At 34.4% G+C, this 13,058-nt stretch overlaps 1 protein-coding gene across 1 annotated transcript in view; it reads left to right on the forward strand.

The window, feature by feature from the left end:
• Window positions 1–438: 438 nt before the first annotated feature.
• The window catches only part of Cps1 (carbamoyl-phosphate synthase 1), a 115,710-nt gene continuing 103,090 nt past the window's right edge, over window positions 439–13,058 (forward strand). Inside the window, exon 1 of the mRNA XM_026403348.2 lies at window positions 439–686. Within this exon, the coding sequence (XP_026259133.1) occupies window positions 561–686 (126 nt within the window). The 5' untranslated portion in view covers window positions 439–560. The remainder of the gene's footprint in view (window positions 687–13,058) is intronic.

Below are 13,058 nucleotides of genomic sequence, written 5' to 3' on the forward strand. Positions count from 1 at the left end.
ATTTATGGTTCTCATTACCTTTTTCCATGCAGAAAATGGTGAGGACTCAAGTGTTTTTTTTTTTTGGGGGGGGGGACTCCAAAGTTTATTTTGAGGTAAATTATGCACCACATGTAACACAAGTAAAAGCCTTTGATCTTTAGCATCACTGGAGAGTTGCTGCTCTTTAGCGTAAGTGATATTCCTAAGGTTTGTCCACTGTGCCTAGGTCATTCTATTCAGCTGCATAAGCAATTCCTTTGATGGATGATTGGCTTTCTACATCTCTAGCATTATTTCAGCAGGAGAAGGTAGTATTTGATGTGTTGCAATTTGTATTACATGTCCATGGAACATCTCTGGACATCACCTGGGAGGAGGAGTTAGGAGAAGGAGGAGCTGTGGCTAAAGACATTTAATGGCAGAATGAATGGAAACTCGGATATCGCTGTGCAGTCAGCCTTGAGCCCTGTCTGCACCATCCCCCCAGCTTTTTTTCATTTCAATTAAGAAAATCTTATAACTAAAATCTCATAAATATACGTGATTTCATTGAATTTTAGTCACAATTCAGCTTCAAAATGACGAGGATTTTGACAGCTTGCAAAGTGGTGAGGACCCTGAAGAATGGCTTTGGCTTTACCAGTGTGACTGCCCAGCAACAATGGAAGTTTTCCAGACCTGGTATCAGGCTCCTTTCTGTCAAGGTAATTCCACATTCCTTGTTTCTGATATCATTGTCTGGGGCACAGTTTAGGACCAAAGCAGAGGTGCTTCTCACAAGGTGACTACAGATTTGAACTTGTTCCAAAGTGCTATTTTTTTTTCTATTTGTTTTACTGTGGAATCTATTGATTTAGCAAATGCTCATTTTTATCTTCTCTGAGTAATATTACAATAATTGTTACCCCAAATAAAAAATGGTCTCAATTCCTGGAAAGTGTAAAATGTAAGTGGACTGCTAGAAAATAAATAAATATTTTAAAATTTTGATACTCTTTTTTAAAAAATTCATTCTAGTTTTACATGATAGTAGAATGCATTTTGACACATCATAGATAGATGGAGTAGAACTTCTCATTCTTCTGATGTAGAATTACAGTGGTCATGTAATCATATATGCACATAGAGTTAAAAAAAACAATTATTTAAAAAAGCTTTTATAGTTCTGTCTGTACCTAGATTTCATTGCTGGGTTTGGGTCTAAAAAAAAAAAATGGAGTCATTTTTTATGTGTGTGAGCCATGCACAGTACATAGTGGGTTAAGCCCCTATTCTGTAATGGCTCATTGGGAAGTTTTCCCTTTTGAAATATATATATTTTTTTAAATTTAGAAGTAAAATATCTATATAATTTGGGTATTTTCAGGTCATCATGTAGATATGCCTTTAGCATTCTCTTTTTCCTCATAGCCCTTCTTATAGAAGGTCAGATTTATTGTTTTCACTTTGTACATAAAGATGCTAAGGCAAACAGCAGCTGATAATTCATATTCTGCAAGTGTATCTATGACTGAGGGCTAAATCTAGGAAAGGAACATTGCATTGCCCCCTCCTCACCACAGGATTAGGAATTCTGTAGGGACCTCTTCCCTTTCCTATAATTTTATGAAGACATTTGTTGCCAGAGGAGTCTGAAATTACTCCATTGGCACCTTGCCAAAGAAAATCATCTTTACATAATATAAAGTTGAAGTAATTACAGTAGCTTTAAATGTACTGTTTCTTTTAAGAGCTGTAAAATGTGAAGTAGGAGAAAAAAATTCACATATATATTGTTGTCAAGATTGGTTAGAATAGTTTTGAGTGTTCTGCTTATATTTTATGTGTTCACTAGGTTGACTAAAAACTTTCCAGGTGCTTCCACAGCTTCTACTGCTTAGGTTTCTCAAATTAGGACCCAGTGTGTTTTACTTAGACAACTGCAGGGCCAAGCAATGTCATAGGTTTTGTCCAGGGATATATGTGGGAAAGGAATGCCAATAAAGGGGAAGAAGAGAGAGGGAGAGAGGGACAGGGGGACAGGGGGACACAGCAAAGGAAGAGATGGTAGGCTAGAGAATGAGGGAGAGAGAAGTGGGTAGGGGAGGGAGACTAGATCCCCTTCCGCAGAGAGGATGGGTAAGGTAGCATTAGTGGTATCTTAACAACTTCAGCCTTCCTCGTTGAGAAAATTCTAACAGGAGGATAAGAAACTACCATTTTAAACCAAGGAAACCCATTTTCTTGAATTATAACTGGAGAGCCAGAAAGGAGAATATCCTAAACTATCTTCTAAGATAAAGTAACTATATAAAAACTATGATGGTGAATATATGGCTTTAGCTGAGTACTAGTAATATCTTAGGGGTGCTTACCTGTCAACTCAATAAATAGTAATGAAAATATTATCTCTTATGGTTATAGGTTATCTTTTAAGAATTCAAAGCCAGGTCACATAGAATATATTTTTCTTGTCACAGAAGCAGGTAGGTAAGGACAGGTGTGTCTCTGTCAGACATAAGAAACAGAAATGAAATGACCAGGGGCTGGGGTTGTGGCTTAGTGGCAGTACACTTGCCTAGTATGTGTGAGGCACTGGGTTTAATTCTCAGCACTGCATATAAATAAATAAATAAATAAAGTCCATTGACAACTAATAAAACATTAAAGAAAGAAAGAAAGGAAGGAAGAAAGGAAGAGAAGTGACCACTTAAAATAGTAGATGTAGCCGAGTTTAGAAGCCATTCCTGAAGATCACCATAAATGTTCTATACAACAACCACTCCAACCCCAAGCACAGCAGAATGATCTAATTATGTGGATGGACCACTGGGAAAACAGTTCTTCTAGCTTGCAGATCTGTTTTAAGGGTTTGCCTTAGTGCACGCTAAGAAGGACAACTTTGTTGGTGGAATAAGCCATCATTTCATGGTGTAAAAGCTATTACTCACACTCAGTCATTACTGGCCGGAGTTTTGGAAAAGTGCCAGCCATGAAAAATAGAAGTTCTTGAACTTCATGATAGTGAATTAAAATTCCACAGGCAGTCCAAGAGGACCTGAGTTATTTTTGCTTATTTTGAAATAATCCTCCACCTACTTTACCCCCAGTTCTTCCCCTTGAAAAACTCAACTCTTTAAGAAGGATATGTTCAAATTTATGGGCATTGTATCTGAATGATAGTTAAAATTGTTAGGATGTAGTTGCACAATGGTCAGTGGAGAGTAGTGAGAAGAGTTTCTAAAGGTTAGTAGCCTGGTAGCTAGTTACAGTTAGTAAATGGATTGTGAAAGACACCCTGTGGTCAGATCTGTCAGAGTTGCCCTGTATGTGGGGTTGCTTTTTCAGTGTCCTTGGAGGTCACTCTTCCTCTTCCTTTGGCTACAGAGGGAAAGGATGGATTTGACGACAGCACTGACGCACGGGTATTTTTTGTGGTGCTTTCTAGCCTATTTGCTTGTGGCTAATATTTATAGAACGTGCCTGTCCAACAGATGCAGTCATATTTCACTTACAGGGAAGAGGAAAGAGTTTAAAGGTGTTCTATATTTTAAAGGAACTTGTTATCCAAAGTAAAAGTGAGCAACAACCATAAAATATGAAGTTTTAGAGACTATAATCTTTTTCTACTAGTGTTGAAAATGTTCAGCATTTATTTTTACATTCAGCCAGTTGTAACAAGGTTGTGAAAATACTGTGGATGAGGAATAAAAAGATCTGGATTCTAACCTCTGCTACATATTTCCTGGTGCTCTGACCTTGGTCATTCGTGTATTCTCGGAACCTAAATTTTGTCATCTGTAGTGTGGAAACAATTTTTGATTTACTCAAAGAATTGTGTGGTCATCATTACATGATTAATGCTTAAGACCTATAAAAAACCCCTTAAAACAAAAAGGGGATACTTTAAAATTTTTCTGTTCTAACCATTTTAGCAGAAAGACCTAGCAGAAGGTTGGAACAGTGTCCTCCTGTTTTTTATGTACCACAAATTATTATAATGATAAGATATCTGGTGAGAATTCTCACATATAACAATGATTCTTTCACCTTTGCTTCAATATTAAAAATATTTCTAAGAAGATATTTCTTATAATGGATCAAACTCAAGGACCATAAAGCAAATAATCTAAAAAGAAAGAAAGAAAACTTCAGTATAGAATATTCACTTCCAAAAGGTGGGACATACACCAGAATATCTTATTTCATTCATTCATAGTCATTCATTCATTCATTCATTCATTATTTAGTAAATAACCATGAAAGACTCCTCTATCATGGAAGTTTATATGAAGAATAATAGGTAAAATAAGTTGACAATAAGATTACAGTCTCTGATTTCTTAGAAATTCTGAGTTCACAAGTCTTGGAAAGTCACCAAGATTAAGTAGTTTTATTTTTACTTGCAAATGAATTTGGAAATCAAAAGTATTAAATGGAAAAGGTTACATTCCCTATGAATAGAAAAGGATTCAGTAAGTACTGGCTTTAATGTTAATCCACTCATTTTTAGAAACGATGACCTGTGTTACAATTAAGCCAGGAACCTAATGGTCCAACTGTCCTCTCTGATACTTTGATGTGAATGAGCCCCAAGAGTTATTATTCCCTTTGAGAGACTTTCATTTTGTAAGATTTTATATTCTGATTCCAACATAGAAGTGTCTATTTAGCTTAAATTGGAGGTCTATTGTCATTTGATTAGAAATTGGCAACTACAAAACTCCTACAATTACGATTAGTTACATTGTAGTCATTTTAATAGTCATTCATAGGAAATAGCATTCATTATAATATTGGAGTATCTTTGTACATATTAGAGGTAGGGGTAGGTGAAGGAGAAAAGTTATCACATACTTTTAAGACTAAGGATTTTATTAGACTTTATTACATATGGACACATTTTAGGGCTGGATTTTATCTGTGGCAATCTGAAGTTGTCAGTGATAAATTATGTTCCAGTCCTAAATGAGCAATTGCATCATTAGTCTGTATGATGGACAACTTTACTTACTTTTAGTGTGCATTAATTTTCTAGTTGGATAGTGGCCTCTTAAATATTTTTGTGTATGTTCTCCATGTTTTATCTTTCCCTTTTTAACATATTGATTCATTTGTTTGCCATCAACATGCCTTGATATGTTGAGCTTTTTGACATAAAAACCTTTGAAAAAGTTATAGAACAAATTGCATACATTAGAGAGAAGTGAGCCAGACACCTATGGTGCAAAGTTTAAGGAAGCTTTCTCTGGTTGAGTCAGGGTGTGTCTCTTGCAGTCTTGTGCCCTAGGCATCACTAGCCTTGCCCTACCTAATTCTAGCCTGGGTCTAAAGCTAAGGATACCCTATGGGAACTGCCTAAGGTCTAGCCTAGTTGAGACCTGTTTCCCTGGTCCCTCTGGAGTCCTGATTTGCTTATGTATGGGCAGACTTTCCAATGATCTAGGGGTGAGATTAGGTCTTACTGCTATGAATATGCAGAGCATTACTGTGCCCTTAGATCTCCATTAGACTTTCTCCATATTTCTGACTTGTTCCAAAGGTGAGGGGTGCAGTAGAGTTTTCATTAGCTCTTAAGTGATGGTCATGCCAGAGCTCACTTCCATGCTTCAGCAGGAGTTTGCTATCCAAGACTGACCATCTATGACATGACTCATATTTTTCAGGGTCTTTACAGTGGCTGAGCTCTGAAGAAGGCTCCAGGGTCAAACTTGAATAGACTTCCCAGTCTAGTTCAGATTTATTTCGGAACTAGGTATTAGATCGTTAATTTACACTTGATTTTTTCCCCATGTGCTCTAAATGAATTCAACTCATGGAAATATTTTCAAGGCTACACTCTTCTTTTTCTTTTTTACAACTTGTTAAATGTCACACATAGATTTTCTAAATTTTGTAGGATGGTTGGCTAATGTAAAGTTCTCATAAATGAATCAATGATGTTGCTGCCTCATTATAGAATTTTACTAAATAAGTTTCTTCTATGATGTAGAGCTAAATATAAGATCATATAATTTATTACCATAAAGTAAGAATTAACTTACAATATTTAAGGAGATCCCTCTCAGATTCAGACCAATTTACCACATAGCATGCACTCACTAAGTGCTTGTATAAAGACCTAAAACTTCATGAAAAATTTTGCAAAGCAAATTTTATAAATACTATATTTATTTATGAGGCAAAATATAACTAAAATAAAATTACTCATTGATCTGTGCATTTAGTTTACAAATGTCCAGAGCGTAGAACTATTCAAGTAAATTAACCTTGTGATTCCACCCCGCCCCTGCCCCCATATTGGCTTATGTTTAACCAAAGGAAGATGACTTTGGGTGTTGTGAGGTTAATCAATTATGGCAGTTACAGTGCTTAGAAATCCTGATGTTAGGCATTTCTAGCTACAGAGAAGTCTCATTAAACATTTTAAAGATGTAACAAATTGTTACATTCTGAATTTCAAAATATCCATGTTTTGATAGTATAATGTCAGGAATATAAAATAAGATTTAATTGACCAAAAAAGGCACTTCATGATTTTAATTTTTTACCACATTATCTATACAATAATTATCTGAAATAAATTCTGGCTTTAGGCTTCCTTCTTTCCAAAGCCTACTTCAGATTTATTTTTTAAGAGACTGAGGACTGAGGCAAACCAATAGCTAAGAAACATCAGATAGGCCAGAAATCAAATATGTAATGTAGCTTGAGGCCTTGGTGGAAATGAAAATAAACACATGGGGCCTTTACTTTTTCTGATATGCAAATAATTTAACATAGATAAATGACTCAACAGCAGTATGGTCTGATTTCCAGAGTAAATCATTTCCATTTCCACTATTAGCTTAAGGGGATTATTATCTCTATAATGTTTTATATTAAAATCTTTTATGGAGTTTATTGCTGAGTTAGCTTATGGCTTTATATCCAGAACATTTTGCTGGTGAATTCTGGTACGCAGGGGAAGAAATGCTGCTGTTCTTCCCATTTTGCAGATATGTAAGTGCCACTGTCAGCACAAGGATGGGGAGATCTGCTTTTGTAGGTAGAGTGAAATAAACATTAGAAAATCTGGTCAGGACTTTAATTAGGCCCCAAATATCAGATGGATCTTTTAAATCTGATCTCTTGTTACTATGCTCAGGAACCTGAAGCCATAGTTGTAGGTTAACCTGGCTTTAGAGTGTTCTGAATTGTTTCTCCTTCTGGGGTTTATTTGTCTACTCAAGAGTCTATTTACATACTGAATTTCATCTCAGTACAAGATAAATCCCATTTTTCATTTCTTTTGCTGAATTTTGAGAACAGGTTGTTTAAATAAAGAATAAGTAAAGACTACTTTTTTATATGACTGTTAGAGATTACATAAATAGAACATTTTAGGACAATGTTGTTTATTGTTGACATACTTCTTCCACTTCAACCAAAATATTCCCATGTGTTTATAACAGAGCATACTGCTTTAGTTTCCATTTTTTTCCTCATCTAGTTCTCTAAGCTCCATGTGCACAAAAGCCTAATATCATTTTAGCCTGCAAGGAAAATCTTATTTTGACTTGTTTCCAGTGTCTCAAAATAAAGAATCCAAGTAAACAAACAAACAAAAACTCCTTTAAAGGTTCAACATTCTCAAAGTTAGTCCAGATTGATACTGGGATGTGGAACAATAAATAAACAACAATTAGATGAGTTTTAATAACATAATAGTAAATACAAAGAAAAAATTCAACAATAATAATCATGAGGCTAATTAAAAAACTTTTATAGGTTAATTATACATTATATTTAGATTATAACTTTGTTTCCAAAAACTAAGTCCTCCAAATCAGTTGAGAATAACACAAGGAACACATTTTCAAAGCCTTTTAAAGGTGGAATTTAGTTTTGTGACTCCCATTAGTAGCTGTTGAATTGTTTTTATGCTGAAAAAAGTTTTTGCAATATTTACCCTTTCAAAACATGCTTTCAAATTGAGAGTATTAAAGTACAAAATTCTGGTCATTTGTTTGTGGCCCCATAAAGCTAATCAATTATCTTACCAGAAAATGAAAATAGACCCCAAAACGTAATTTTAAAATAAATTTTAATTTTGAAAAAAAATTAAAAACCCTCAAGATATTTGGGAAAAATGTCAGTATCACATTGCATAATATCATTAAAAATAAAATAGTTCATTATTTGGTGAAACAACATGCCTCAGCAGACAAACCAAAAAATAACCATTGAGAGTTTGTTATAATATCTACTTATCTGCAAAAGTATATTTTCATAAAAAATTTCTTACAATTTGTGAAAGATTCCTCAGGTTTTACAGACATTAGTAAACAATATTAAACTCAGTTTAGAATGTTCATTTTAAAAGTAATATAAGAATGGTGATTATATGGATATTTCTGTAACTCAGCTTAATTTAGAAACAGCATATTAAATAAAAGTTATAAAGCAGGAGATTAGAAATGGAGTAATTACATACACATAGGAAAATTAGGTTTTAATCCATCTAAATATTGTGAGTGGAAAAATCTATAACCATATGGATATTTCTCCTAAAGTTTTGCAGATTAAAGTAACATTTAATATTACTAGGTTATAGAGACTTTAATTTCAATCTTTAATCTTTAAATTCAAACAAAGTAACAAGGAACCCCAATTTTTGAGTACACATTTTATAATCCCACTGACTCCCAGATTACAATACATACAAGCTAAAAGAAACAAACTAGAATGTAAACTGGCTTTACTGCATTTTCCTTGATAGTCATATTTGCTATAATCCTTGGCCTAACTTTTTTTGTTTGTAGCTTGTTAGTATGTTTTGTAGGTATATTTATATGGGTAAGAGAGGACAAACATAATTCTAAAGAGGTGGAGATAATAATATTATTTGCAGATACAATTTAAACGTTGGTTCAGGACAGCAGGCAGCAAGTCTTTCCTGAAGGGAGAATCTGAGGGAGCATCTCCTTACCTGCCTCAGCATCTTTGGTCCTAAAAGTCTTGTGTGCTTGATTACTCAGGGCCTGGAGTCATTGTGAATAATTCTCCAAACCTGTTGGGCTCTTTTCAGATTATAAAATATAATTAATGATTTGACATTTCACTATGACAGCTAACAGATTTATAGATAGGTAATTCTTAGTTGACCTGGGTCTTGTGGCTTATCCATGGCAATTTTGAATTAAAGTTCTTATAAATAAATTAGAATTCATGATTGAATTGCCTTTTGTCTCCACTTAAAAAAAATTGGAAAGCAGAAATAGAAATAAGCTTAGAAAAGGAAAAAGGGGTAATATGTTAGACCGACTGGCTGCAGGAATTGCTGCTCCTTCAGTTACTAGTGGAATGATCTCTGTTTCCCTAAGGCTCAGTTAGCTCAAGTGTAAAATGGAGGTCTTAATGTTACCTACTTCATTGTTTTTTTGTGAGGATTAGATGAGAAAATCCCTTAATTGTTTTAGAGGCAGTTCCTTGTATATTTCTGTTAACTATTAGCTAGGGAGGATGTTTTAGGGAGGAGATTAGTCCAGAATTCTTGTTGATGTCATGTGCTTTCCTATTTTTCCAACATAGATAGCATCTTGATTCTATTTGGAATAACATACCTTTCCCAGAATAGAGGAAATTTGTTCAAATCTAAAAACTTAATTTTCTGTGCAAAAGCATATGGATTTTAGTCAACATAGATAACTATACATGTAAACCAGTTTATATCTTAACAGCTTTTCATTAAAGTTATGACAAAGGGTCTAAATAGGACAGGGACTGGTTAATTGACTTCTACAAGACTCATTTAAGAAATGTAATGATTTACTTTATTCAAATGTATTACTCAATTTTTTTTAAAAGAGGGAGGTGCCTTTATATGAGGACTCTTGCTAAAGAAAATTTGAAGTATTTGAACATTATATTATTATTATTTTAAAAATGAATTATACAAATATTTATTGAGTGTATAATTATACAAATATTTATTGGATGTACCAGCACAACATATAAATCTCAACAACAATAATGATAAAAACAACAGCCTCAGTTTTGTTGGGGAGGGAGGAAAATGGGCCAATTATTACAAAATATTTGGAAATTTAGTATAAACATGTAAAATTGCAAGTTTGAGTCTACAACCAGTGACATGTAGACTACTGTAGACATGTAGTAAAATTTGTCAAGCATTTTAGGTTAAAAGTAAAAAGAGAAAAGAGAATATTCGGGGTATGTATACGGAATCCAATTTTATTTCTTTTGCTAATGATGGAGGATTTGATTTCTAAATAAAATAGTCAATTATTAGTATTAATAATGAAAAAATGATGTTGGAATCATCTAGAATCTTCTGAAGACATTACTTATGTGATACTTGGTTAGTATGGAATGCCTAAAAGTACTTGCAGTTAGTAGTTGCTGCTCAGCTTCAACTGATTCTCCTTTTATCCTTTAGCACAAACTATAGGTATATGGGATATCCATCTTTGCTTTCAAGAGAAAAAGGTGAAAGCTAGTAAAAATAACCGTAAGTCAGTAGGCGTCACAGAATTACTTTGAAGCACCGTAGTGTTGGCATGCTAATATCCCAACATCCCACGGTGCCCCGTTTTTCTATATATTCACAGAGTGTGTGGTAACCACAGTATTGTGTAAACCACAAGCCACTATTCACAATGTTGAATTTGGATTTGGGCTTTTTGTTTGAGAAGTCACGACTTAGTGGGGGAAAGAATACCTTAAGCGATTAACATAGAAGCTAACATACAAACTGCTCCTGATCGGGGCAGGAGCATAAAATAATCAGCAATTAGTTGTGACTTGAGTGATCTTTGAGGGTGTAAGCTGGGCACTAGCAAGGATAAGCAGAGTATAAACAGGACACCAGGAAATACTGAAGGCACAAAGAACGGACACAGGGAGTAAGATTCTAAGGTATTAAAGAGAATGGACCAATGAAGGGACCTTACATGCTAACAGAGAGTTTGAGAACAATAAAAGTTTGAGAAACCCTTAAGTGCACTGGCTGGGATGGGTAGAGCAGGGGAAACTAGAGGCAAGCAAAGCAATTAGGAGGCAGCAGTAAATGATGACAAGAGTTTTCTCTTGGGTGATGGCACAATTTCCTGTTAATTAGAGTTCATTCTAGAAGCAAGTGGGTGGCTATTTATTAGTTGTTATAGTCTGTATTATTAAATATCAGACACTATGTGCTGAGCTAGAACTATTTTTAATTGGAGTATTATTTAAATAAATTTTTTCTCTATAGGAACTTTCCCTTTTTGACCAAACTCATTATTTAGTCATTTAGCAATACTCTGCCAAACAATTAGTAGGCTTTCTTTCTAAAGTAATTTCACCGAAGTGTGAACGAGGCTTAATTACTTGTTCTGGGAACTGATGTAAGCTGAAGGCTCATAGGTGAACAAAACAAACCCAATGCACTGCCCACATGAAGTTTCCTTTCTGGTGGGATAAGACAGATAATAAGTAAGGCACCGCATGTTGTGGTAGAAAGCAACAAGAGCAATGAAGAAAGGGCAGACCAAGGGGACAGGGGACTAGGGCAGCATATTATAATTTTATTTTATTTTTTACATTTAATTTTTTAGAAAATTTTCCCCCATGGCATATTGTAATTTTAAATAGAGCAATCAAGGTGGACCTTGCCAAGAAAACAACATTTGATCACAGAATTGAGGAAATCTTTAAATTTTGGACTTTAAATTCAAAATTTGACAAGCATTTATTGAAGTTTTAACTTTTTATTACTTGAAGCATAGGTGGAAAAAGAAAATTATTTATTAAAGACCCCCTCCCCCCCAGATCTCATGAAAAATCAAAGGGAGATCAGTAGAACAGAGGAATGTGAGGAGGTGAGGAAGGAGGGGAAGTTCAGGGGAGTGACCAAATTATATTGGCTAAATTATATTGTTATATTCTGTGCATGTATGAATATGTAGTAAGAAATTCCACCATTATATAGATGCCAATGAAAATTGTAGAAAAAAATAAATAAATGACATATGTCGAAAAAGAGAAAAATCCCCCAAAGGAAAGGATACTAACTTATCTATCTGTGTACTTCCAGGTATTTCAGTGATACTTAAGCAATAGTCTTCTTGAGACTTCCTCTATTTCACAATACATGCACTTGTCTAGCTGTAACTAAATGGGGAGACTGGGGACATTCATCCATGTGTCTCTAGAACTGAATGAAGTCCTTAGCACATGAATGGAGCTCACTGATGTTTGTGGCTTGAATGTCTAAAACATCTTACTGGCATTACATGTTTATTATATACATAGGGATCATGTTATGATAATGCTCTTTATCTTGTAGAACTCACATAATCCTTTGGTTACATTTCCTGATATTCCAGTGCATATTTCCCTTCATTAAGGTTTTCTTTGCACTTTTCAGCTTTCAAAGTGGCAAAGTGCTCTGGCAGTAGGCACTTAAATTAGAACTTAATATTACTATCCAATTTGTAGGTTATGCACCTCTGTCTGCTAGGACTGAGGCTACTAAAATATCTTATGATGGTAACAAGGTGATTTCTTTTGGATGCATTGGAATGAAATAGCATTTGGGGAACTGTTAGCTAGAAGAGGGGATTCCAAATAATAGCTCTTTGTTCAGAGGTCCTCCATCAATTCATAGATAAGTCAATTGGCACTCATCATTTTAAACTCATTGGAGGCCAGTGTAGTTAAGAAGAATATAAAGGGTACTGTAGGCAATAAACAGAAGCCTTGTAACAATATAATGCGTAGTGGGAAAGAGAATTGGAAGATCTATAAAAACTGCCAAAAAGAACAAAAAATATAATTAAAGGAGCAAAAGACATATTGAACACAATCTCAGGAACTATTTCAGGCAGTAGTAAATGTCTCCTCAAATATATCTTTAGAGAAAGAAAAGCAAAGTAGAAAACTAGTTCCTTGGAGAGAAGAAGAAAAAATACCAAACAGAATTGTAGGAACAGGCTAACAAGAGTTGGATTTGTTTATGTTAATTTTTACTTTCTTTAAAATATTTGAATAGTGTCTAGCCCAGATGTCAGTTTGATGTTCTTGCATGAGAAGAGGATAGAGGAAAAAAAAATTAT

This window comes from Urocitellus parryii, chromosome 1, assembly GCF_045843805.1.
Source record: "Urocitellus parryii isolate mUroPar1 chromosome 1, mUroPar1.hap1, whole genome shotgun sequence".
Lineage (NCBI taxonomy): Eukaryota > Metazoa > Chordata > Mammalia > Rodentia > Sciuridae > Urocitellus > Urocitellus parryii.